Here is a 27,700-nt window from a genome sequence, read left to right on the forward strand (position 1 = left end):
ATTCCAGATTTATTAACTGAATTTAAATTCTACCAGCTCCTTTGGTAGGATTCAAACCCAAGTTCCGGAGCATTAGCCTGGGCTTCTGGATTACTAGTCCAGTGACATTACCACCATGCCACTGCCTCCCCCAGCCTTCAGCTGTGTTTTGATATTACATGGAGTCAGTTGAATTGGCTGAAAACCAACATATGTGATGCTGGGGCTTCAGGAGGAAGCTAAGATGGATCATCCATTCAGCACTTCTGGCCACCCCATCAGAATACTCTCAATCAATCCTGGGTTCCACCAGGACTGTTGACTTCATTTACACTAATAATGCCCAATTCCTTTCAGTCACTCATTTCGACTGATCTATTAAGCTGAAGATTGAACACCATTCAGATGTTGCTGCACCTCCCCAGCTTCCCAAAATTGCACATTTCAACCCTCATTGGCAGGCATGCAGCTGTGTCCATTGCTCATGCACTTCAACTCTTTCTGCAAACTGCTAACTATCAGCAAAACAGAATAAGCTTCTCCAGCTACTAGCTCGCGTCACTGGATTCCCTAAGAAAATTGAGTGAAATCGGACCGCTGTCCTTAGGAAGGCCATCCCTGCTTTCAGGGTGGTCCCACAGATCTGAATGTATCGTCATTTAAAGGCATGCAGAGCAAACGGGAACAGAGAAGATAATAAAAGGTGGACTATTTTTCTTGTTTCATTGAGCAAATGTCCTATCGGCTTCCAGGTCACTAGAAACCTGACAGCTGAGCTATATTCTGATAAAAACAAATGTTTATGTGACTGTTGTCTGTCGGCAACATTATTGGTCTTTGTTTATTCAATCCGTGATAGCAGATAAACGCGGTCCAGCGAGACAGAGCTATACTTATATTCACCCCTGCAGCTTTAATACGACTCTCTGTATTGTGTGGCTGCACAATGAAATGTGAATTTGTCACATGCCGGTAGCCAATTCACCACATGTCCAATAAGCTCGCCAATTGCCACAACACTGGCATAGAAGGTGGCCATTTTGCTCATTTGGCCTTTGCTGGATATTTGACTATCCAAATCCCATTGCCCTGCTCTTTTTCCATAGGCATGCAGATTTTACTTTATAAGCATACCCATCTAAAATTATTGTTGAGTCTGCCCCACCAGTCTTTCAGGCAATGCCAGAGCTTAACAACCCAAGTTTATGCAATAAAACTGAAGTTTGGTTCAGCATGTTGCTCACTCTGCCATTATATTAAAGCCAGGCAACCAACCCTGGTTCCATGTGGAGAGCACACCAGGATCAGTAACAGCTATATCTAAAAATGGAGTGTCAACCTGGTAAAGCTGCAACACAAGACACAAACATTAGAAACAGCATACTATCAACACAACAAAGTGATCCCACAATCAACAGATCAGATCAAAGCTCTGCAGCCCTGTCACATCCAGTCATGAATGGTGGTGGATAATTCAACAACAAACTGAGGCGGTGGACCCAGAAACATCCTCGGCCTCAATGATGCAGGAGTCCAGGACGTCAGTACAAAAGCAAAGTTAAAGCATTTGCAACCACTTACAGCCATGAGTCTGGACAATGTGTTCAAAAATGGCTGGTGACAGTATGTAGAAAGCAGGGCAAGAGTCAGAGCGCAGAATATAGTATGCAGAGATTTGTTGATTTTTTTTTTTTCTTATTTGCTTCTTCTAATATATCAACTCTGAAATAATAGAAACAGGTTACTGTTGAAGAAATTTAATTTTTGAAATAAACTGGAGCACACTGTCGGAAACAGAAAATTTCAGTTAACAGATTGTCACCACCCTTTAAGGGTGTATATAGCAGGCTTACTTTAAAGAACAGTTGGATTGCAAAACCCTCAGCTGTTTTCCTCACTCTGGCAATGAGTGTAATGGTCTTGATTGCTGACAGTTTAAAACCTGAAACCTATTTTCAAAAAATGGCAGACTTGTTTTATTAATATTGCATATATTTTGCATCATATAGCAAATATGGTGACCTGATTGTCAGAGGTTTTGGCAAGTATTGAAATTCTATTGGATAAATTTGTTCAATGCTGTATAATTTCTTGAATTGTCCCCGTTCGTGCACAACCTGCTAACACCAATTCTACCCTGTGATGTAAGGCAGACTCAAAGCCAAGAGAAAAAAATACATTGATTCATTTCTATGATGTTTGTCTTCATTCCTGTACATTGTACACGCAAGACCAAAATTTGGGAGCTCTTGAGTATCTGTCAGTTTCTATCGTCCATGTGGTGTTAGAGGTATATTTGGGAATTTGTAACGACAAACCAACCTTTTATTGTATGCTGTAGGATATTTATGCAGTGAGGCACTGAGCTGCCCAAATTTGTAGCAATAGACCAAGCTTTCTTTGCAAAGGGCCCCTATTGTTCAACCAGCTGTTCCTGACAAGCATGCTATGCTTAGCCATCTGGACAGTGAAAATGCTAACTAAACAGCTTTGTACAGCAAACAGCATCCTGTATTATTTCTCACAACTGTTAAGTGCTTTATTCTTGCAGTTCTGAATTCTAATCTTGTTTCAAAATATGGATAGAGTGGATACTTCATTATCCACTAAAATGGAGTTTCTCCATCAGTAGTTCATACCAGAAATGGGAAAGTAATCAAACCAAATAATCCAATATATGAATGATGCAGGAATGCCCAAACACTGGTATTGAAGATGAATTCAGTAAGAATAACATAAATTGATCTTTCTTAGACTGAGTGGTTGTCTGACAATAGATTAACGTTTGAAATGCTCATTGAGAAGATATATTGTGGCTTTGTCTTGCAAACACTCTTCAGTAATCAGGAAGGCAAATAATTGGAATGTGAAATAATAGAAGTACCTTTTAGTAACTTGTCAGCTTAGAGGCAATCGGATAAAGTAATGCAAAAGCATTAAGACCCAAATAGTATTTGGACTCAACTAATATTGTGCAGTACAAATTGGCATTTAAGAACATAATTTGACCAAAAGATAATAGAATTTCACTCTAGTGAAATCTCCAAAGCCGTTTTGCACACTCTACACCTGAATTTCAAAGTTAAGTTTGCAAGTTTTTATTCTTTAATGAGATGTGAACTTCGCTGGTAAGGCCAGCATTTGTTGCTCATCCCTAATTGCCCTTGAGAAGATTATGATGAGCTGCTGCCTTGAACCGCTGCAATCCATGTGGTGTAAATGCTATTAGGAAGGGAGTTCCAGGATTTTGACCCAGCAAGAGTAAGAAACGGCAATATAGTTCCAAATCATGATGGTGTGTGGCTTGGAGGGGAACTTGCAGGTGGTGGTTTTCCTGTACATCTCCTGCTCTTGCCCCCCCTAGGTAGTAGAGGTTGTGGGTTTTGAAGGCTCTGTTGAAGCAGCCTTGGTTATTTGCTACAGTTAGTCTTGAAGATGGTACACACTGCTGCCAATGTGCATCAGTGGTGGAGGGAGTGAATGTTAAGGTGGTGAATCAGGTGCCAATCAAGCGGGCTGCTTTGCCCTGGATGGTGTCGAGCTACTTGTGTTGTTGGAACTGCACTCATCTAGGCAAGTGGAGAGTATGCCATTACACTCCTGACTTGCATCTTTGAAGATGGTGGACAGACTGGGAAGACAGGAGGTGCGTTAACCTCTGCAGAATTCCCAGTCTCTGACCTTCGCTTGAAGCCACAGTGTATATATGGCTGACCCAGTTCACTTTCTAGTGAATGGTAACTCCAAGGATGTTGATAGTGAGGAATGTGGCTATGGTAATGCCATTGAATGTCAAGAGTAGATTGGTTAGATACTCTCTTGTTGGAGATGTTCGTTGTATGACACTTCTGTGGTGCAAATATCACTTGCCACTTATCAGCCCAGGCCTGGATGTTGTCCAGGTCATGCTGCAAATGGGCATGGACTGTTTCAGAATCTGAGTAAGTGCAAATGGTGCTGAATATTTTGTGACCAGCAGTGACCATCCCCACTTCTGACCTCATGATTGAGAGAAGGTCATTAACGAAGTTGCTGAAGATGGTTGGGTCAAGAACTCTACCTTGTGGAACTTCTGCATTAATGTCCTGGGACTGAGGACTTTTCCTGAGATGATTGACCTCCAACAACTACAACCATCTTCCTTTGTGCTGAGTATGATTTCAGCCAGTGGAGAGGTTTCTCCGATTCCCATTGACTTCTGGATGATGCCACACTTGGTCAAAGATTGCCTTGATGTCGAGGACAGTCACTCTCACCTGCCCTCTAAAGTTCAGCTCTTTTATACATGTTTGGACCAAGGCTGTAATGAGAGGAGCCAAGTGGCTCTGTTAGAACCCAAGCTAACCAACCATCAATGAGCAGGTCATCGCTGTGTAAGTGCCACATGATAGCACTGTCAATGACACCTTCCATCACTTTGCTGATGATCAAGAGTAGATTGATGGGACAGTAATTAGTCAGATTGGCTTGTCCTGTGTTTTTCTTTGTGTGGACAGGTCATACCTGGGGATTTTCCACATTGTTGGGTAGATGCCAGTGTTGTACTGGAGCAACTTGCTTGGGGCACAGCTAGGTCTGGAGCATGAGTAGTACTGCAGGATGATGTCAGGGCCCTAGCCATCCAGTGCTTTCAGCCATTTCTTGATATCATGTGGAATGAATGAATTCGGCAGAAGACTGGTACTTGTGATGTTGTGGACCTCGGGAGGAGGCCAGGATAGATCATCTGCTCAGCCCTTTGGAATGAAGATGGTTGCAAATGCTTCAACCTTGTCTTTTGCACTTGGGTTCTGGGCTTCCTCGTCATTCAGGATGAGTTTGTTTGTGGAACCACCTCCTCCAGTTAATACTTTGTTGACCATCATTCACAACTGGATGTGGCAAGACTGCAGAGCTTTGATCTGATCCATTGGTTGTGGGATCACTTAGCTCCATTTATTCCATGCAGCTTCTGCTGTTTAACATGCAACTAGTCCTGTGTTCTAACTTCACCAGGTTGACACCTGATTTTTAGGAATGCTTGGTGCTGCTCCTGGTGTGCTGTCCTGCATCACGTTTATGTGCATGTTTCAGCAAAATCACAATCTTTACAGTGCACAAGGAAGCCATTCTGCCCATTGACTCTGCACTGGTTCTCTGAAAGAGCATTCTACCTCGTCCCACTCCCCTGCCTTGTCCCCAAAACATTGCACATTCTTTCTTTTCAGATAGCAATCCAATTCCTTTTTGAATACCTCAATCGAACCTACCCCCACCACCCTTTCAGTGAGTTGTTCCAGACTTCTTCTACCTTCTGGGTGAAAAATTTTTTCGTCACATCACTATTACTCCTTTTGCCAATTATTTTGAACCTCTGCCCTCTAGTTGTTGTGGCTCTCTTGAGTGGGAGCAGTTTCTCACTATTTACCCTGTCCAGACCCCTCAGGATCTTGAACACCTCTATCAAGTCTCCTCTCAGCCTTCTCTTCTCCAAGGAAAACAGTTCTAACCTCTCTAGTCTATCCTCATAGCTACAGTCCTTTATCCCTGGAGTCATTCTTGTGAATCTCCTCTGTACTCCCTCCAATGCCTTGAAGTATGGCGCCCAGAATTGAACGCAGTACTCCATATGAGACCTAACTAGTGTCTTATGAAAATTCAACATGACCACCTTAATCTTGCACTCAACGCCCCTATTAATAAAGCCTAAGGTACTATATGTTTTATTAACAGCTTTCTCAACATGCCCTCCCATCTTCATGACTTACATACATATCCACCGAGTTCTGTTCTTGCACCTCCTTTAGAGTTTCTCCCTTTATTTTGTACTCTTTCTCCATTCTCTTCCTGTCAAAATGAATCACCCCACACTTCTCTGCATTGAATCTCATCAGCCACTTGTCTTCCCAATCCACTAACATTACTATGTCCTTCTGAAGCTCAAAACTACCCTCATCACAGTTGACAATGCTTCCAATCTTCATATCATCTGCAAATTTTGAAATCATGCCCTACACACCGCAGCCTAGGTCATTAATATATAGCAGGAAGAGCTAAGGGTCTCAACACTGACCCGTGGGGAACTCACTACAAACCTTTCTCCAATCTGAAAAACAACCATTTATCAGTACTCTCTGTTTACTGTTACTCAGCCAATTTCTTATCCAAGTGCCTAATCTCCCTTTTGTCTCGTGAGCTAGAACCTTGCTCAAGCCTGTTGTGTGGCACTGTATCAAATGCATTTTGAAAATCTATGTTCACTACATCAGCAGTGTTGCCGTTATTAACTTACTCTGTCGCCTCATCAAAAAACCCCTGCAGGTTAGTTAAACATTATTTTCCCTTAATGAATCCATGTTGGCTTCCCTTAATTATCCTGCACTTATCTAAGTGACTATTGATTTTGTCCGGAACTATAGTTTCCAGAAGTTTCCCTGCCAGTCAAACTGGGCAGGTTTGTAATTGCTGACTTTATATTGCACCCCTTTTTGAACAAGAGTGTAACGTGCAATTTTCCAGCCCTGTGTCTAAGGAAGACTGGAAGATTATCACTAGTGCCTCTGCAATTTCCACACTCACTTTCCTTGAATGCATCTCATCTGGTCCTGTTTTAAGTAAAGATAACCTTTTTAACACCTCTTCCTTCTCAATTGTAAATTCTTTAAGTGTGCCAGTTACCACCTCCTCTCACCTCGCCTGGGTAGCATCATCTTCCTTTGTAAAGACAGATGCAGAGTACTCGTTTAATACTTCTGCTATTTCTCCTGCCTCTACTTTTTTTATTCTTAATCTGTCCTACTCTTTCTCTTACCACCCTTTTATTATTTACACGCTTAAAGAAGACCTTGGGATTCCCTTTTATGTTAGCTTCCAGTCTCTCTTCACGCTCTTTCCTTGCTTTTCTTATTAGTATTTTCACTTCCCCCTTGGTCCTTCTATATTCAGCCTCAACTCCAATTTTCCACCCTATTCCCAGATTCCTTGATTCCCTTTGTGCCCAAAGATCTGTTGATCTCAGTCTTGAATATATTCATTGATTGACTGTCAACAGCCTTGCGAGTGAGAACTTTTCCACAGTTCAGTCCTAAATGTCTACCCGTATTCTGAGACTGAACTCTAGTTCTGGACTAGCCAGCCAAGGAAAGCAGCTTCTCAGAATCTATCCTGTTGAGGCCTCTTGTTCCAGAGACAGCAATATTGATGTATTTTCTGAGTCTATCCCTAATGCAACATTTATCCAATGTGCATATGTGACCCGTGAAAAAGGGAGCTCATGAAGAGCATATTGTGTTATCTGCTAAGATTAGATATCTCTTCTTAGAATGGGTTAAGTAGTCAGTAACTATTATTTAGCAGTTTTGATGTTTAAAGAAGCATAAATCCCTGAACATTCTTCAAGCACTGTTATTGAAAATAATTTTAAATTGATTGAGGAAAGTCCTGTATTATAAAGACCTGAATACAGTTTAATGAAAAAAGACCACGTTTTGTATCATTATAATTAGGTATCCGTGAAAAATGTGTGCATGCACAATATTACTCATAGGTCAGAGGAAACAGCATCGAATGATCTTATGTACTCATGATTTTCTATGAGCACTAAAAGCCTTTATTTACTTATAAGCAGCATTTTATTTATATTTAAACATCTGTTTCACATCAACTGTTTATCACTTTGTCTGGAATACAGTTGGGATGCCTTCTCTAAAACTGTTGTTTTACTTTGCATGCTCTACACAAATTTGCAAGCTGAAAGCCAAACAGCCGGTTGTCCAGTTCCACTTCTTCATGAGCTATATAAGATTTAAAATTGTGCATGCTGTCCCAAGAGTGCAATTTCATGTTACATTTTGATTTGTAGGTACATGTTGCTACTTGTGTGTTCCAACAATTGTATGTTCCTACTATGCAAATTATTTTGCTGCTGAATAATACACTGATAGCATGAACTGTAACTAGAACGTTCAGCTTGAACGACTGCAATCTGACATTGTTTCCAATTACCTTTTTACTGATACCTCAAACAAAAAAAAGTGTCAATTTTAAGGACTACTTAGTTTACAGGCGTGACTGTTGTACATCATTCACATCATTTTCAACTTGGTTAAGTTATTAGCCCTCTTGCCTCTAGGTCAGAGGCTTTTGGCTTCAAACCTCACACGAGGATTTGAGCATCCATGCTGATTCAGTAGTTCAGTACAGCGTGTGCTGCATTGTCTAGGGTGGCATCCATTGGATGAGATGTTAAATCATGACCAAGCCACCCTGTTTTGGGGATGCAGGTGCATGTTTAATATCACAAAGCACTGTCTAAATATAAAGATAGAGATTGACCAATAATTTCTTGATGCAACATTTAAGTTCAACTACATAATAGTTGTTCTTCAGAGTGATTACTATAATATTTAATAGCTTATTCCCAGCCAAGAGTATCCCTTTTATGCATTTATTTTTGAAGCCACCATCCAACACTGTACATGTACTAGGTTTTAATAAGTGATTGTGCCAAGTTGTGAAATCTTTCACTTCATATAATGAATAATTTCTTTTCATATATAAACGATTTGTGAAGAAAGACCGTTGCACATTAGTGTCACAGATGATATGGCCACAAAGAATCCTGAACCGGGAAATTGCAGCTAACTCAGTGAGCCAAAAGATGGCTTAGGTTTGGCCATGCGTGCTTTTGGACTTGCGGTTCTTCTAAAACAGTTTTTGATGTGTAGCCACCATTTTCTGTAGCATCCTAAACAGTGATCAACTATAGCTGCGTGGATTTTAAAAAAGTGCAATCCATGCAGAATTGAACATCCTTTAATTTTTGTTATAACACAACCTGTTTCTTCCTCCAGGTATGCCTGAACATTTTGTATGTGCTGTTGCTGTGTCTTGTATAATAACATTTTGTGACAGGCATGCTGAAAGCCCAGTTTTTCTGTAACAATATTGATTCAAATAACTAAATTTCATCAAAATGAAAGATAATCACTTCATACATTGTGAAAGTTGAAATTGTGACTGGCTACCAGCTTGTATAGATTCCACATTAAAAGACCAGCTGGGCAGCTTTTCATAACTGCAGTGCATAATTTTTGACTTCACCATACGTGAAGATTAGAATGATTACACAAAGATTCAGAGAAGGCCTATGTGTTTAGACTCTGGAAAATGATAATCTTTCATTTCTGCTCTAAGATTGGCCTTACCACCAATGCACTGCCCTACAGTAAAGCAGAATGCAGGTTCACTGCCTCAGATCCTCCTATTGCAAGTTCCTGGAGGAAAAGTGGGACTCTGAAAGCACTTTGTGAAACCAAGATGGTGGGAAATCAAAGAGCACTCTCATGCTTACGAGGAGCTGGTTGCAGATTTACACAAATGTTGCCAAGTTGGTTGGTTTTCATACTTGTATGCTGGTAAATGGATGGACAGTACAAGAGAAAACTTTGAGGGAGAGAAGGATTGAAACCTACTAATTTTGTACAGTGCATGTTTCATAAAAGTATGATTGAATTACAGTAAAACTTCAAATTGTAGTAAATTTAGGATCTACAAATGATGTAGACCACAAAATAAAATCCAAGTTTTCTTAAAACATGCAAAAATTCTTCATTAGAAACATGTTCAAACTATACTTTTCGAATGCACTGAAATCCATTTGAAGAAATCTCTGGTTAGCTAATTCAAAATGGGGGGAAAAAAGTAATCTATCTAGTTTGTGCATTTTTTTTCTGTATATAGGAATTTGTGGCACTAATTAAAATCACATAAAAACAAATTGTTGCCCCCAAGTAGAGAAAAACCATTCGGAGCTGAGTAAATGTAGTCTTCTGTGAGTGGGATCAAGGGAAGAAAAGTTCTCCTCGAATCATTTTTGCACTGGAAATGACGTACCAGCAACACCTGTTAACTGACTTCTCCAACTGATAACCAAGCCTCAGTGAAGTTCAAAGTATTACTTAGAATCATCCACAGTTGTACACTGTTTGCGACAATATTTTATAACTAAAAAAACTTTGGACTGCTTTTCGCAATGTTTCAGGAATAAAACGACTTTTAAACTGGAACATGCATAGCATTGTTCAACTAGAAAAGGTAAGACCAGACTGTATTAAACAATGTTGAATATTTCATCTGACCTCAACCAACATAAACTAGAACTTAATCCAAGCTATTTTCAAAGATAGCAGACATGTGATTGGGAGCCAGTCCTTTTTTTTATTAAGAGGACTGTATTCTACTTAAATTTAAATCTAGTTCTATTTTGTGACATCTGGCGTATGGTGCACACTTCAAACCCACAAACCCCTATTACTAATGTCTTTATTTTTGAATAATATTTTGTGATTTACAACGTAACCAATGCAAACATTTCTATGGTAATTCTAATATTAGAACTGTCATCATGTACTTATTTCATGTCATGACATTAATTGTTCTATGGAGCCTCCCAACCATGCACCAAACAACTGAACCTGTACTGCCCATACCTGAAGACCTCTTCTCAGCTTCTGAGTTTGAAAACATCAGCTGTAGCTTAAAAGTGTAAATTTGGGCCTGCAAAAAAATCTGCCTCGAAGGATTTTGTGCCACCCTATAGTCCCTTTTAAATGTCAGTGCCACCCCTTGGCCCCAATACCTTCCTGCCCTACCTTTGTTTCTTTTTGGCCTTTGTGTTGTCCTGTGCTACAGCTGAGATTTTCATGCCCTTGTTGCGACCTACTTCTTGCTCACTACTCTAGCTTTTTCCCTCAAGTCTAGATTTTTTCAGGCTACTGAATATATTTGTATGCTATGATTTTAAAAAATGCCTATTTTTGCACATTGTAATTAGAGTTCCTTTTCAAAATAAGAGTCAAGTTTTGATGACAACAAAATAGGTGGGAAAGTAAGTTGCAATGAAGAAATAAGATATTTACAAATGGATATGGACAGGTTCGGTGAATGGGCCAAAATTTGGCAGATGGAGTTTAACATGGATAAGTGTGAGGTTATCCATTTTGGTCGGAAGAGTAAAAAGGTGACTTATTATTTAAATGGAAAGAAACTTCAGAATGCTTCAGTGCAGAGGGATCTGGGTGTCCATGTGCATGAATGCAGGTACAGCAGGTAAGAAAGGCAAATGGAATTTTGGCATTTATTGCTATGGGGATAGAGTATAAAAATAGGGAAGTGTTGCTGCAACTGTACAAGGCATTGGTGAGACCGCACTTGGAGTACTGTGCACAGTTTTGGTCCTCTTACTTGAAGAAGGATGTAGTTGCATTGGAGGCGGTTCAGAGGAGGTTCACTAGATTGATTCCAGAGATGCGGGGCTTGTCTTATGAGGAGAGATTGAGCAGTTTAGGCCTGTACTCGCTAGAGTTTAGAAGGATATGGGGAGATCTATTTGAGGCATATAAGATGCTAAAGGGGGTAGACAAAGTAGACGTGGAGCGGATGTTTCCCCTTGTGGGGCATTCTAGAACGAGAGGCCATAGTTTTAGGCTAAGGGGTGGTAGATTTAAATCAGAGATGAGGAGGAATTACTTTTCTCAAAGGGTCGTGAATCTGTGGAATTCACTACCTCAGAGTGCAGTGGATGCCGGGACGCTGAATAAATTTGAGGAGGAGATAGACAGATTTTTAGTTAGTAACGGGTTGAAAGGTTATGGGGAGAGGACAGGAAATTGGAGTTGAGGCCGAAATGAGATCAGCCATGATCATATTGAATGGCGGGGCAGGCTCGAGGGGCTGGATTGCCTACTCCTGCTCCTAGCTCTTATGTTCTTATGAAGTAAGTAGCAAAATCTCTTTGTTTTGATGATTAGAAACATTCTAATGAACCCTTATAAGGACTGGTTGGAGGAGCGACAATCCGCATTGAGATGCACATAAACTAACTGTAGCCACAGGGAGTCATCCATAATCTGGCCTGAGTCAAAATATTTAATGTGACTCTGGACAGTAAATGTTGGGCGACTATTTAATCATGGTGCGCATCACTTATAATGCTGACGCTGTCCTGGTATAACATCTGCTTTGCAGGAAAGGTCTCCTGTAGAGTCAAGTTGCGTGAGAGCTTGGACTAATTCACAACCCCTCCCACTCCACAAAAGGCCCAGGCCAGGAGAGCTAAGACCAGCTGGATCTAATTGTGTCCTCAACTGAGAACAGCTCACTCAGTTTACATATTGGAATTCAAATTTGGATTTTCCAGATTCTGTGGCTTAGACCCCTGTAGAAAAATGCTTTTAGCCCCAAGGCCATCGAGGGGTCAATACATCCACTCTAATAAAGCATTACTATTTTGATCCTATAGGTCACAGTGATGAGCAAATAGTAAAGAACAATAAAGCCTATTATCTTCTATTCCTGACCACATTGGCATTGATTTTGCTGTGTGTAAATTGACTATCTTGCTTGCTTACATAATGGTTACTACATTTCAGCTTCCTTAGGTGCCATTTGATTTGTAGATGTTTTTGGAAGAGATAATAAAGCAGTCTTTAATATAAAAAGTAATAAAGAGGTAATAGGGTGCGATACAGCTGACTCCTGTGTGAATCCTGAATGAGTGTTGACTATTGAACTATGAATGCTGCAAATCTGACGTAGCCAGAAGTGGTGGAAATGGACAAGAACTCCATCAGTATGTGAAAGAACATATAGGTTAATGTTTTGGGAAGACTGATGAGTCATTCAGTAGAGCAGGTACTAGCTATTTTTATGAAGTAAACCAACATGTTAGTTTGTGAAGAGATTTAAAAATAGGAACTGGTAAAATATACTGGATACCAACCATATTTTAAGTTGACCTGACAATTGAATGACAAGGGTGAGTAAAATGGAGGTGCAATCATAACTAATTTGCACAATTTAAACATAAATGCAAAGAGAATATTTTCAGTGTTTGTGGAATTCATCTATATTGTAACTCAGCTGACTTACCACTCGACTTCGCATAAATGTGGCTGAGTAGTGGTAAATTAAGCTTGTGTCTCATCATTCTCAACATTTATAGCCATACTTATACAGTGTTTAACCATTTCCTCTTTCCCTATTTGCTTTGCATGACAATCGTCAAACTGATTCAGTTTGTTTAAAAGCAAAGGCTAAAACCTAATTTCTTTTCTCTTCACAGAAAGAATTATGCAATATGATTCTGGATTGTTGTGCACAACAGAGAACATACGAGAAATTTTTTGGTCTCTTGGCTGGGGTAAGACTTTCATTATAATCCTCTGTATTGTCACTTGTAGTTTGAACTGATTGGCTAACAACTGAAGCTGAATGGGGATATTGCCAAAGTGGGAAAGGATGTATTCAGGAAGTCTAACTGCAATTATTCTCTAACAGTGTGATATCTTTCAACTTCTCATACTAAAACATTAATGATTTTAAATACCTATTATTCAGTATAATCTTTGGTATATAGTATTGGTTTTGTTGAATGGCAGATTGCACATTTCACATTGCTCTTTGTGTTTCAATATCCTTGCAGCGCTTTTGTATGTTGAAGAAGGACTACATGGAGGCTTTTGAAGGAATATTCAAGGAGCAATATGAAACTATACATCGCTTAGAAACAAACAAGCTACGCAATGTAGCAAAGATGTTTGCACATCTCTTGTACACAGACTCAATTCCATGGAGTGTAAGTCATAGTAAGCCAATGGCAACCCTTTATTTAATTGTTTTTTCCTTTAGGAACTTGGTGTTTCCTTTATTTATTAAGTTGTCTGAAATTATAAATATTATAACCCAATGAATATTTCAGGTTAAGCAAAGTGGAAAATCTTGTACCTATATATCACAAAATTTGAACTTGTGGAGCTAAAATTAATATTCGGGGAAAATGCCTGGTTGGGTTGGCAAATTATGTTATGAGTTACTCGATCATAAATCTGTCTTTAAAGTAAAACTGGTTGGACCAGGTTTGTGTTGTAACTTCTACATTCATCATTGCTGAGACTGAACCACATTTTTTTCTTTTTTTTTGTTATTCATTCATGGGATGTGGATGTTGCTGGCTGGGCCAGCATTTATTGCCCATCCCTAATTGCCCTTGAGAAGGTGGTGGTGAACTACCTTCTTGAACCGCTGCCGTCCATGTGGTGTAGGTACACCCACAGTGCTGTTCGGGAATGAGTTCCAGGATTTTGACCCAGCAACAGGAAGGAACAGCATATATTTGCAAGTCAGGATGGTGAGTGGCATGGAGGGAAACTTCCAGGTGGCGGTGTTCCCATGTGTCTGCTGCCCTTGTCCTTCTAGATGGTAGTGGTCGTGGGTTTGGAAGGTGCTACCTAAGGAGCTTTGGTGTATACCTGCAGTGCATCTTGTAGATGGTACTCACTGCTGCTGCTACTGTGCATCAGTAGTAGAGGGAGTGAATGTTTGTGGATGGGGTGCCAATCAAGCAGGTTGCTTTGTCCTGGATGGTGTCAAGCTGAAGTGTTGTTGGAGCTGCACTCATCCAGGCAAGTAAAGAGCATTCCATCACACTCCTGACTTGTACCTTGTAGATGATAGATAGGCTTTGGGGAGTGAGGAGGTGAGTTACTCGCTGCAGGATTCCGAGCCTCTTACCTGCTCTTGTAACCACAGTATTTATATGGCTAGTGCAGTTCAGTTTCTGGTCAATGGTAAACTCCAAGATGTCGATAGTGGGGAATTCAGTGATGTTAATGCCTTTGAGTGTCATGGGGCGATGGTTAGATTCTCTCTTGTTGGAGTTGATCATTGTTCGACACTTGTGTGACGCAAATGTTACTTGCCTCTTGTCAGCCCAAGCCTGGATATTGTCCGGGTCTTGCTGCATTTGGACATGGACTGCTTCATTATCTGAGGAGCTGTGAATGGTGTTGAACATTTGTGCAATTATCAGCAAACTTCCCCCATTTCTGACCTTCCGATCAAAGTAAGGTCATTGATAAAGCAGTTGAAGATGGGCCTAGGACACTAGCCCGAGAAATTCCTGCAGTGATACCCTGGAGCTGAGATATTTGACCTCCCAACAACCACAGCCATCTTCCTTTGAGCTAGGTATGACTCCACCCAATGGCGAGGTTTTCCCCTGATTCCCATTGACTCCAGTTTTGCCAGGGCTCCCTGATACCACTCTAGGTCAAATGCTGCCTTGATGTCAAGGGCAGTCACTCTCACCTCACCTCTGGAGTTCAGTTATTTTGTCCATGTTGGAAGCAGGAGTAGGCCATTCGGTCCTTCGAGCCTGCTCCGCCATTCAATATGATCATGGCTGATCCTCTATTTCCACTCCATACTCCAGATCTCTCCCCATACCCCTAATGCCTTTACTGATGATCAAGAGTCGGAGCAATAATTGGTGGGTTGAATTTGTCCTGCTTTTTGTGTACAGGACATACCTGGGCAATTTTCCGCATTGTGGTCTCTGACATCCTATCTTCCATAAACCTGATGTTATCCAAAACTCTGCTACCTGTGTTGTTACTCGCACCAAATTCCATTCAAAAGTCAACTCTCTGCTCTCGGTCAAGCAACGCCTTGATTTTAAAATTTTCATCCTTGTTTTCAAATCTGTGACCTCATCGCTCTCTATCCCTAATCTCCAGCCCCAAAAACTCAGATACCTGAGCTCATCTAATTCTGGCTTCTTGGGGATCCCTAATTTTAATTGCTCCACCATTTGTAGCTGGGCCTTCAGCTGCTTAGGCCCTAACTACTGAAATTCCCTTCCTAAACTACTTCAACTCTACCTCTTGCTTTCTTTAAGATGTTCCTTAAAACCTCAAGCTGTTGGCCATCTGCCCTGATCACCTTATGTGACTCATGTCCAATTTTGCTTTATAATACTCCTGTGAAGCACCTTGTGATGTTATGTTAGATTAATGGTGCTATATAAATGTTAGTTGTTGTAAATTTTGTGAGTTGACAGTGTATAAATTAAAGTGTCAGCTGAGCATAATACACCACAATGATTTATCAGCCGCCATGTTGCTTAGGTCCTCGGTATCTATTTGAATACACCGAAATCTCTCCGAGCAATATGCTTCATCACAGCTGCTATTCTGATTTTTTTTTAATTGGCATCTGTCCAAAATTAAAAAAATGCTTTTTCATTAGGAATTAAATGCTGTTGAGTTTCAGCTGTGGTGAATTGTGAAATGCATAGAAGTTATAACACAAAACTGGCCTAACCAGTCTGCCTTGATGTCTCTCAGTAATTCTAATCCACTGCGCTCTCACTGTCCCCTATCCCTTTTTCTCCTATTTTTAGACAGCTGTCTAACCTATTCTTAAACATTGACATTGTCTCTAATTCAATCACTAATTTCGATAGTGAATTTGACAACCCTCGTTGAGTTAAACTTCTCCTGCTCTCTGTCCTAAATTTCTTGTATTTAATCTTAAATCTGTGCTTCCCATTCTAGATCCCCTCAATAATTGGGAACTATTGGTTTCTGTGTTCTCTACCCCATCACAAAATAATTTTAAGCACATTTCCTCTGTCTTAACCGCAGTGACTCCAACATCTGAACATCCTTCATATTTGCATTTTTTCATGACAAGCAGCATCCTAGTTAATCTACATTGTGCACCCTTGATTGTCTCAGCATCCATTCTACAGTGTGGAACCTGAATCTGTACACAGTATCTGTAATCATAAGGTTTTATATAAATTCAACATTCATTTGTATATTCTGTACTACTTGCCTTATTATTAGGTACTTCTTGCCAAAACATTAGAATCCTATTAGCTTTTGAATGATATTTCCTTGTACATGTCTGTAGAAGATGGGCTTGATGGGAAGAAAGGCCTTTTCATGCTCCACAATTTCCATGTTAATTCAGATGCTGAGGAAAAAAATCTTGAATGACATGGTGTGTGAATGCACAGTTCTTTCACTTCTGAGAAGCTTAAACTGCTTTAAAGCTTAGTAGCTTCGAGTAAGATCGTTCAGAAAGGCATTAATAAAAATCGGTTATCTTAAGATGTAGCACTTTCATGATGGTGGTCCACTAAGCCTTGAGGGGAGCAGAGAAAAATCTAGCTGCACTCCATTGATTGCCTATTATGAGAAACAAGTTTTATAATAACCTTGCAAGTATCATTTTAAAATATTTTGTCCCTTTGAAAATTTATGCCATTGCAAGAGAGTTCACTGTCAGACTTTTTAAAAAGTTGGTTAATTTAAGCATTATATTTAGGCTTAAGTTTCAGTCCAGCTCCCCTGCCTTTCATAGAAAAAAAACATTGAAAAATAGAAGCAGGAGTAGGCCATTCAGTCCTTTGAGCCTGCTCTGCCATTCAATATGATCATGGCTGATCCTCTATTTCCACACCATACTCCAGATCTCTCCCCATACCCCCAATGCCTTTTCAGTCTAGAAATCTATTTCCTCCTCAAATATATTCCGTGATTTGGCCTCCACAGCCCTCTGTGGTAGAGAATTACACAGGTTCACCACCCTCTGAGTGAAGAAGTTTTTCCTCATCTCAGTCCTAAATGGTCTGTATCCTGAGATTGTGAGCCGTTGTTCTAGACACCGAGCCAGAGGAAACATCAACTCTGCATCCAACCTGTCAGAATTTTATACATTTCAATGAGATCCCCTCTCACTCTTCTAAACTCCAGTGAATACAGGCCGAGTCTGTCCAATCTCTACTCGTATGACAATCCTGCCACCCCAGGAGTCAGTCTGGTGGACCTTTGCTGCACTCCCTCTATGACAAGTACATCCTTTCTTAGGTAAGGAGACCAAAACTGCACACAATACTCCAGGTGTGGTCTCACCATTTGCCCTGTACAGCTGCAGTAAGGCATCCGTGCTCCTGTACTCAAGTCCCCTCGCAATGAAGGCCAACATACCATTTGCCGCCTTAACTGCTTGCTGCACCTGCATGCTTGCTTTCAGTGATTGGTGTACTAGGTCCCTTTGTACATCAACATTTCCCAATCTATCACCATTTAAATAATACTCTGCCATTCTGTTTTTCCTACCAAAGTAGATAACTTCACACTTATTCACGTTATACTTCATCTGCCATGTATTTGCCCACTCACTCAACTTGTCTAGATCGCCTTGAAGCTTCTTAACATCCTCCTCACCACTCACATTCCCACCTAGCTTGTGTCATCAACAAACCTGGAAATGTTACATTTGGTTCCCTGATTCCAAATCATTGATATATATTGTGACGAGCTGGGGCCCCAAGCACTGATCCCTGCAGTACCCAACTAGTCACCGCCTGCCATTCTGAAAAAGACCCATTTGTTCCTACTCTCTGTTTCCTGCCTGCTAACCAATTCTCAATCTATGCCAGTATATTACCCCCAATCCCACGTGTTTTAATTTTGCACACTAACCTCTTATGTGGGACTTTATCAAAAGCTTCCTGAAAATCCAATACACCACATCCACTGGTTCTCCCTTATCTATTCTGCTAGTTATATCCTCTTAAAAACTCCAATAAGTTCGTTAAACATGATTCCCCTTTCATAAACCCATGTTGTGTTTGTCTAATGCCGGTGATATTTTTCTGTAGGTTCTTGATTGTATCCATTTAAGTGAAGAAACAACAACATCTTCCAGCAGAATCTTTGTGAAGATCCTTTTTCAAGAGCTTTGTGAATATATGGGTCTTCCCAAACTAAATCAAAGGCTACAGGACATGTAAGTGTGTTGCATGACAATTTATTTTTGTGACATTTAAATAAATCCTTGGTGGAAGAATGACTGCAACAAACAAATGACTCAGTGCTCCAACATTTTCATTTGTTTTTAACTGTTTTCAGTTGAGACATCAAATTGTAACATTTACTCTGTATCTGACAACAAAAATGTACCTGTTGCTTTCAAAAGCAGCCCATTGTGAAAATCATAATTTTTAGAGAACCACAACCTAATCTTCCTTATTCTTGAGCCAACAGTTTACTTAATTTTCAAAGTAAGGCATTGAAGTTTCAAAGGTTTAATTGCTAAATTTGTTTCAGTTAGTTTCAAAATTATGTACTGGCTTGCCTTAGTTTATCTTTAGGTGTTGAAATAGTGATAATTAGTGTTTTTGGTGTTGGTGCGATTTTGATGGGTTTTTTTTTTGTTGCAGCAGTTAAGTTGAACTATTCCACGAAGTAAGAGGTCTGAATGAACCATTTGACTCAGGCCCCCCTCCACCAGGAGTTAGGTTGGAATTGCCTGAACTTAATTCACACACAACTTTTACAATTAACAAAAAGGCAGAGACTGCCACATTACTATGTATTTTTTGCAGTCTTGAAAGAACAGGAACACCCACGATAACGGTTCAAGTACTCGTTTTGGTTAACAAAATTATGAGAATAACAGACTTTGAAATAAAAATGCAGTACCTGTATAGCGTACCTTGAGTCAAGTCTGCTTACTGCTAAGCCACTCCGGAGATGGCACTAAGTAACCCCATGTGTCCTGAAACATCTCCATGGTAAATAGCGAGGGTAGTGACTTCGCTTGATTTTGACAGCTGCTCGGGAGCCATCTAAGCCTAGGAGTCTACTCCACAGTATTATCGGGTCACAGAACTTCAGAACAGTGCCCAGGCTAATTTGAACTTGCTTATCCTGCCACTTGTGGTGGAGCTGCTCTGGGATTCCTCCTACTCCCCAAAAGATTTTACCTATAAAGTGTTGGATGGGAATCTTCCATTTTATACCAAATTGTAAATGATTCTTTCACGAACTACAGAAGCACATAAAACACCCTTACAATACTTTCCAAGCATTGTATAATTGCGTGCAAAAATGTTTGCAGCAAGTCATATCCAGTGTTCCCTCAAAACAGCGCAAGTGTCTGCTCGTGCAGCCGTCAGTAATGTGTTGTGGAGGGAAATGACAGGCTGCATGCAGGCAACCTTCCCTTTAGGCTGTGTGTACAATTTTAAAGGGACCATACTATGCATGCGCAGTAAAGGGAATGAGAAGGAACATTAGTATTATCTCTGTTAAAATGCCAACAATGAAAAGGAACACTTCTGCTTGCGCAGAAAATGTTTTTAAACATTTCCAAGACAGTCTAAAATAAATGCAGGATTGAATTGAGACAAAATGACATCCAAAGTTATATTTATATAAAACTTCAAATTAAACACTTTTTGCCCATCTCCATTTATGTAATTTGGTTGATTATTTGACAAGGCAAAAAAACAAACAAGAAATTAATGAAATTTGTTTGTTTAATATTTGAATGTTTATCACAAATTATTTTTGAGTACTTTTTGAAATGAAATGTATAATTTGATTATCTGTAGCGGGACTGAGATAGCAAAAGCTGTGACATAACTTCATAATTTCAGATTATACTGTTGAAGTTTTTTTTTAATGTGCTTTATTGCAGGACTTTACAGCCTTTCTTTGAAGGTCTCTTTCCAAGGGATAATCCACGCAACACACGATTTGCTATCAATTTCTTTACCTCTATTGGTCTTGGAGGACTAACGTATGTATACTTGCATTTCTTTTCTTCACAATACTTAATTTATTTTGTATTTTATACTGTGTTTTTATAATGTTGATTGTATTTTTCCATTTCAGAGATGAATTACGAGAACACTTGAAAAATGCACCAAAAATAATAATGACCCAGCGGCAGGATGTTGAATCATCAGATTCTTCTTCATCATCCTCTTCCTCCTCTGATTCGGATTCAGATTCTTCCACTGATTCAGGATCTGAAAGTAGCAGTAGCAGCAGTAGTGACAGTGATAGCAGTTCTGGATCATCTAGTGGCAGTGACTCCTCATCCTCCAGCAGCAGCAGTGGCTCAGGTACATACTTTTACTGTGGTTTTAGTCCTAGTGGCCCACACACACTTCATAAAAAGAATTCTGCCCCACATATCCCTTCATCTTTGAACACACAAGCAACCTTTCTCTGGCACTGCATTAAATTTGCTGTTGACTTTATCACTAGAAGCTGCACAAGAACAGTGTGTTTGGAAGTGCCTGATTTTTACCTTCTCTAGTGACAGAGCATTTCTCTTTCTAGTCTCACTTGTTCTCGTGTGTTTGGGAAAATGCAACTATAATGGGAAACTCAATGTTGTAAACAGAAGGAAAAATCCATAGTTTTTTATAATCAATTTTGCCAAGTAGTAGCACTGTGGATTTCTATTGTGGTATTCATGGCCTTCCAACTAATTCTTAAATTGAGGTGAGATGTGCTATGGAAATGACCAACTTCAACAAACATTCCAGACCTTAGGAATGTTGTAGCTAAAATCTTATGGAAAGTATTTCAGAAAGACTGTGTTAAAATGCAGTAAGTTAACATTTGCACTAATTGGACAGTTATGGAGAAAATGGCTGTGCAGCATGTTTTTGAATTGTAACATTTTCTGATATCATCTGCCAAAGGTTGCACTCCATGTTCAAAATCCTTCTAAGTTAAAATGTGCATTTGCAGATCCCAGAAGATTAGATGCCTCCAAGGTATTTCAATTTTGCCTACTAATGTTTCGAGTCCGTATGACTCTGCAGAGCTAAAGAGAAGTAGAAATGTGATTAAGTTTATACCGTTTAAGGGGGTGTGGAGCAGGTGAAGCTGGATAAGAGGCCAGCGGTAGGTGGGGGCAAAGCAGAGATTGACAAAGATGTCATGAACAAAAGGACAAAGGGGGTGTTAATGGTAGTGATAAGTGCTAAAGGAGGTGCTGATAGTGACATAAAGGTAAGAAAGCAGAATGTGATGACAGCAGAACAAGGGTAAGCATTCTGACAAGAACAAGAAACAACAGAGATAAAAACAAAAAACTACTGCGGATGCTGGAAATCCAAAACAAAAATCGAATTACCTGGAAAAACTCAGCAGGTCTGGCAGCATCGGTGGAGAAGAAAAGAGTCGACGTTTCGGGTCCACACGACCCAACTGTTGAAGGGTCGTGTGGACCCGGAACGTCGACTCTTTTCTTCTCCACCGATGCTGCCAGACCTGCTGAGTTTTTCCAGGTAATTCAATTTTTGTTTAAGAACAAGTAACAGATGGCCCTTGTGGGGGATGGGGTGGGGAGAGGGAGCGGTGGTGGGGAAAAATAATCGAAAATGGAATTAAAAGGGGGATGATAAAGGGGATAAGAACATAAGAAATAAGAGCAGGAGTAGGCTGTTGGGCCCTTCAAGCCTGCCCCACCGTTCAATAAGATCATGGCTGATTTGCCCCAGGCCTCAACTCCTATTCCGTACCAGCTTCTCATAGCCCTCAACTCCCCGATATTTCAAAAATCTACCTACCTACCTCTTTAAATACTTTGTGATCTAGCCTCCACAACTCTGAGGTAGAGAATTGCAGACACTTACTACCCTCTGAGAGAAGAAATTCCTCTGCATCTCCGTTTTAAATAAGTGTCCCCTTATTCTGCCCCTAGTTCGAGATTCCCCTACTTGTGGAAAGATCTTCTCAACATCCACCCTGTCGAGCCCCTTCAGAATCTTGTACGTTTAAATAAGATCACCCCTCATTCTTCTGAACTGTAATGAATAAAGGCCTAACCTGTTTAGCCGTTCTTGATAAGTCAACCCCTTCATCCCAGGAATCAGCCCAGTGAATCTCTTTTGTACTGCATCCAATGCCAGTATATCCTTTCTTAAATACGGGGACCAAAACTGTACACAGTACTCCAAGTGCGGCCTCACTAACACCCTATACAGTTGTAATAAGACTTCCCTATTTTTAAACTCCAACCCCTTAGCCATACAGGCCAAAATTTCATTTGCCTTCTTAATTACTTGCTGCATCTGCATGCTAACTTCTTGCATTTCATACACAAGAACACCCAGATCCCTCTGTGCTGCACTTTTTAGGAGTCTTTCTCCATTTAAATAATAACCTGCCATTTGATTTTTCCTACCAAAGTGCATGACCTCACACTTTCCTACATTAAACTCCATCTGCCAAGCTTTTGCCCACTCACTCAACCTGTCTATATCCCCTTGCAGATTCCTTATGTCCTCTCACAACATGCCCTCCCACCTATTTTTGTATTGTCAGCAAATTTGGATACATTACACTCTGCCCTCTTGTCCAAGTCATTAATGCAGATAGTAAATAATCGAGACCCGAGGACTGATCCTTGTGGCATTCCCCTAATTATGCCTTTCCAACCTGAAAAAGACCCATTAATCCCGACTCTCTGTCTTCTATGTGTTAACCAATCCTCAATCCATGCTAATACATTACCCCCAATTCCGTGAGCCCCTCTCTTGTGGGGCCTTTTATGTGGCACCTTATCGAATGCCTTTTGGAAATCCAAATACGCTACGTCTATCGGCTCCCCTTTATCAACTCTGCTTGTTATATCCTCAAAGAACTCCAGCAAATTTGTCAAACCTGATTTCCCTTTTACAAAACCATGTTGATTCTGTTTGATTGCTTTAAGCTATTCTAACTGTCTTGCTATTTCTTCCTTAATAATGGACTCTAGCATTTTCACAACAGATGTTAGGCTGACTGGCCTATAGTTTCCTAAAATTATATTTTAACTAAAACTGACTGGCCTATATTTTCCTAAAATTACATTCCATAAAACAGCGAATGAATAAAAATGAAAATAAGGGGATAAAAAATAAAAATGAATTTTGAAAAAAGGATAAAAAAGGGTGATGATGGAGGAGAGAGTTCATGGCCTATGAGGTACTGTTCTTCCAGTTTGCATTGGGCTTCACTAGAACATTGCAGCAGGCCAAGGACGGACATGTGGGCACGAGAGCAGGATGGTGTGCTGAAATGGCAAGCGACAGGAAGACCTGGGTCATGCTTGCGGACAGACCGAAGACATGCCACAAAGCAGTGACTCAGCCAGCGTTTGGTCTCCCCGATGTAGAGGACATTGCATTATGGGGGGGAGTGGGGGCGGCGGGGGTGGAGATGTGTTTGGTGGTGGTATAATGCTGGAGTTGGCGGTATTTGCAGAAGATGATCCTTTGAATGCGGAGGCTGGTGGGGTGAAAAGTGAGGACAAGGGGGGCCCTATCATGGTTCAGGGAGGGAGAGGAAGGTGTGAGGGCAGAGGCACGGGAGATGTGTTGGACACGGTTGAGGGCCCTGTCAACCACAATGGGTGGAAAACCTCGGTTAAGGAAGAAGGAAGACATGTGAGAAGCATCATCTTGGAAAGTGGCATCATCGGAACAGATGCGACGGAGGCGAAGGAATTGAGAGAATGGGATGGAGTCCTTACAGGAAGCAGGGTGTAAGGAGCTGTAGTCCAGGTCGCTGTGGGAGTTAGTGGGCTTGTAATGAATATTGGTGGACAGTCTATCACCGGAAATGGAGACAGAGAGGTCAAGGAAGGGAAGACGTCAGATTTCCAGCTTCCGCAGTATTTTGCTTCTATTTTGCCTACTAATGTTCTCCCTTTCCCTCACCCGTTTAGCTGAAGGTGTTAACTATTTGCTGAGGCATGGTTCCATGGGCAGCTGTAATGTTCTGATAAGTTTCTAAAATGACCACCATTAATTTGTAAAGTCATGTTAATTTGACCTTCCTTATTCTAGAGGAGCAAAGACCAATTTACTGACCATGCCAGCTTTCTGGCTGAGATCAGTGAACTTGGTACAGTGTTTTCTTTTGATGCATGCTATCATTCCAGTATGTTAATGCTTGTAATTAAATCTCTGAATGTCTTTGGTCTTCTATTTTTTATTTGTTGACACCGTTGCTGTTGTATTTTCATTGTCCGTTTATTGGACAGGGTTTTCATTTAGTGAAGCAAGCTGAACACCACCTAAAATCTCATGTGGAATCAGAATGTTAATATACAAATGGAAAGCATTTGAGTAGATACTGTTTTTGGCCTTGAATTAACACCTTTTCCCTATAATCCAGTTTATCAGCCTATAATGCTGAGAACACGTGTTGAACAGAGCGGGTAACATTGACAGCTGTATCAAATAGTTTTGACATTTTTTTCAGTTTAGATGAAACGTTAAAAATTTAAATAATTGACAGATTTTCATAAACTCTAGAGGAATTGTTAATGCATGTGCAGTGCAATGTTTGCAAGTATAATCGTTCTCACCTGTTCTGAGTCAGAAGAACAACTTACATTTATACAGCACCTTTTAATGGAGAATAACATTTCAAGGCATAATTGGACAAAAGTTCCAGACATCTAACTTTTTCCAAATGTACATAAATGTAATTTTTAAGCAGTGATCTCAAAGTAAAGTGAACTAATATCAACATAAATTGAGTGTTTTCATTCACCTCATAATACTTTGTGATAGACAAAACTTAACTTGATCTTCAGTATTTAATGGCTTAGTTAAAGTGGGAAAAATTCAAGGGACAGATGGCTACTATATGGACAGCTGCAAGTCTGTGGAGCGTTTGATATGACCTGAACAGACAGTTCCTTAACAACCAACTGATTTTTGTAACCTGTCCAGCTGAGCATGGATGTACTATTTTACTATTATGTTTGTTTTTGCATGCTCAGTTATATTGATTTTCTAATGTACCCTTGAATTGATGTTCCTAATTTTCTTCTGAATTGCTTAAACATATATTGGAGAGTAATTTAATAACTTATTGTTAAAGCAGCTGAATTTGTTATTAATTATGTGGCTGATATTTTTCATATGTGGGGACAGATAATAGTACAAATTTAACTGAAGAGTGGTAGAATGCAGCAAGTATGTAAATGTGCCCCAAGAGGTGCATTATTCTCAAAAGATAAATTCCACTCACTTTTGATGTAATTGAAATTGAAGAAAACAGATTGAAAAACTCATTAAATACTGATAAATTTTGGGATTAAATCAGCACTCAGGCTATGAAGGAAGTACTGTAGATTTGTACATGTGCACACAAAGAGATTATCTAATTGTTCTGAATAGCTGCAAGCAATCTGTCGAAACTGATCATTTCGGCTACCTTAAGTTTAGGCCATTGGGAGAATATCATTTTATAGAAAGTGATTTTATTCTACTGCTTCCCCAAATGCACTTAATTAACATACAAGTTATTGTTGCATCTAATCTGCATTTATCCCAGCTTTTAAATTATATAGGATTGAGTGTTTAAGATGAAAGGCACTATCTATTATCGCATCATTTTTTTTGAGTCATGTTCCAGGGAACAACACTTTTGTCACTTTTCCCTGGCAGCTATCTTAAAAGCTAGATTTATAGCTTTGATGGTCCATTATAATGTTAATACTGGTTTTGCTATTTCTCCAGTTATGGATTGATGAAATGGAACAATGTTTGTGCATGTTGAATTGTGGTGTCCTAGTTATTTATTTTGTTTTGTCCATTTTAATTGAAGCTATGATTAAAATAATATAACTGTAATCAGCAGTTGAAATCCGAATTAACAAATAATTGGATACTAATTCGCAACTCCTAATGCATCATGAGTGCATAATTAATGTAATTTACCTTTTAAGGTTTGTGCTACTCCCAATTTCATATGAAATAAGCCCTGTGTGGGTCTATCTGTACCTTTAAAGGTAAATATACCTCCGTTTATGGAAAGAAAGCCAAACAAAAAAATATTTAAAACCTACATGTTTATAGTGATTGACTCCATATTTTTTCTTCACAGATGATTTAAATTCAAAGAGCAAGAAGGTACAAAACAAAAAGAAAGAGCAAGAAAAGGTGGACAGTAGAAAACGACCAAGTGAGAGAGAACGATCTAGAAAAGAGCCAGAAAGCAGATATCGTGGCAGCAGTGAGGAGCAGGAAAGCAAACTAGATAGAAATAGTGGCAGAACTTACAGACAATCCAGAGAGAGAAGAGATGAATCAGCTAGGTATGATAGAGAAGAGACACATGAACGAGATCGGAAACGTGACCGGGACAGGGATCGGGACAGAAACAGAGACTTCACAGATAAACGTGCTGAATGCAGAAAAGATGATACAAGAAACCATTCTCGCTCTGAAAATGACCGAAACAGCTCCAGGAGCAAAGATGGCAATGATCACTACAGTCGAAGAAGAGAAAAGTCGAAATCTAAAGAGAGAAGTCGCAAAGAAATGACCTCAAGAAACAGTGAGGAGGACCGCCCAAAAAATGGTGTGGATAAACGATCTGGAAAACAGGACCGTCAGGAGAGCAGATATTCCGAGCGCTGTAAGGATTACAGAAAGGATGAAGACAGGTGGAGAGAAAGTTCCCCAAGAAGACACTAAATAACATTCATAGTGCTGTTATTTGGAAAAACTGCATTGCCAAAGCTCTTGGGGCAGTACCAATGCCACAGCTAAAGGAGAAGGAACCACGTCTTGCAAAGAACTGCTGATCTGTACGTAGTTTCCACTGGAACCTTACAAACTGCTATTTCCAGTTGTCATCTTTTGTAATTAATAAAAATCTGCATTTCAAACAAATTCTGAGGAAATACCTTCAAGCAATGTTTCCTTTTGGACAAATCTGAAAGATGTGCAGATTTATTTTGTGGACAGTGATATCTTTGATAATGCATTTATAGAGGATTTGACATTCTCTTGTTTCATGTAAATGTTTTGTTTGTCGATTCAAATAAAAATCGTGCAGATATGTCACTTCTTTGAAGGATTTTATCATACCAATACAGTTCAGTTTGTACCACATTTTTGGTTTTAGTAAGGCCTGTTTTACTTCAACATTAATGAGTCAGGCTAAAAATCAATGTCCAACAAATAGAATTCTAATTTTGGTAAGCAGTTATATCTTTTTTTATTTTAAAGAAGTACTGTAATGAAGTTAATTAAATATAATAGGAAGTATGCATCGCTAATTTGAGCTATATGGAAAGAAAA

The 27,700-nt window shown here is 39.8% G+C and overlaps 1 protein-coding gene across 2 annotated transcripts in view; it reads left to right on the plus strand.

The window, feature by feature from the left end:
• cwc22 (CWC22 spliceosome associated protein) overlaps nucleotides 1-27,458 on the plus strand; it is a 110,456-nt gene extending 82,998 nt beyond the window's left edge. For both annotated transcript variants that reach the window (XM_078551943.1, XM_078551944.1), the window contains exons 16-21: nucleotides 13,082-13,159; nucleotides 13,442-13,594; nucleotides 18,470-18,597; nucleotides 20,293-20,394; nucleotides 20,490-20,722; nucleotides 26,499-27,458. In XM_078551943.1, the coding sequence (XP_078408069.1) occupies nucleotides 13,082-13,159; nucleotides 13,442-13,594; nucleotides 18,470-18,597; nucleotides 20,293-20,394; nucleotides 20,490-20,722; nucleotides 26,499-27,091 (1,287 nt within the window). In that variant the 3' untranslated portion in view covers nucleotides 27,092-27,458. The remainder of the gene's footprint in view (nucleotides 1-13,081; nucleotides 13,160-13,441; nucleotides 13,595-18,469; nucleotides 18,598-20,292; nucleotides 20,395-20,489; nucleotides 20,723-26,498) is intronic.
• The last annotated feature ends 242 nt before the right edge of the window (nucleotides 27,459-27,700 follow it).

This window comes from Cetorhinus maximus, chromosome 11 (assembly GCF_964194155.1).
Source record: "Cetorhinus maximus chromosome 11, sCetMax3.hap1.1, whole genome shotgun sequence".
Classification (NCBI taxonomy): domain Eukaryota; kingdom Metazoa; phylum Chordata; class Chondrichthyes; order Lamniformes; family Cetorhinidae; genus Cetorhinus; species Cetorhinus maximus.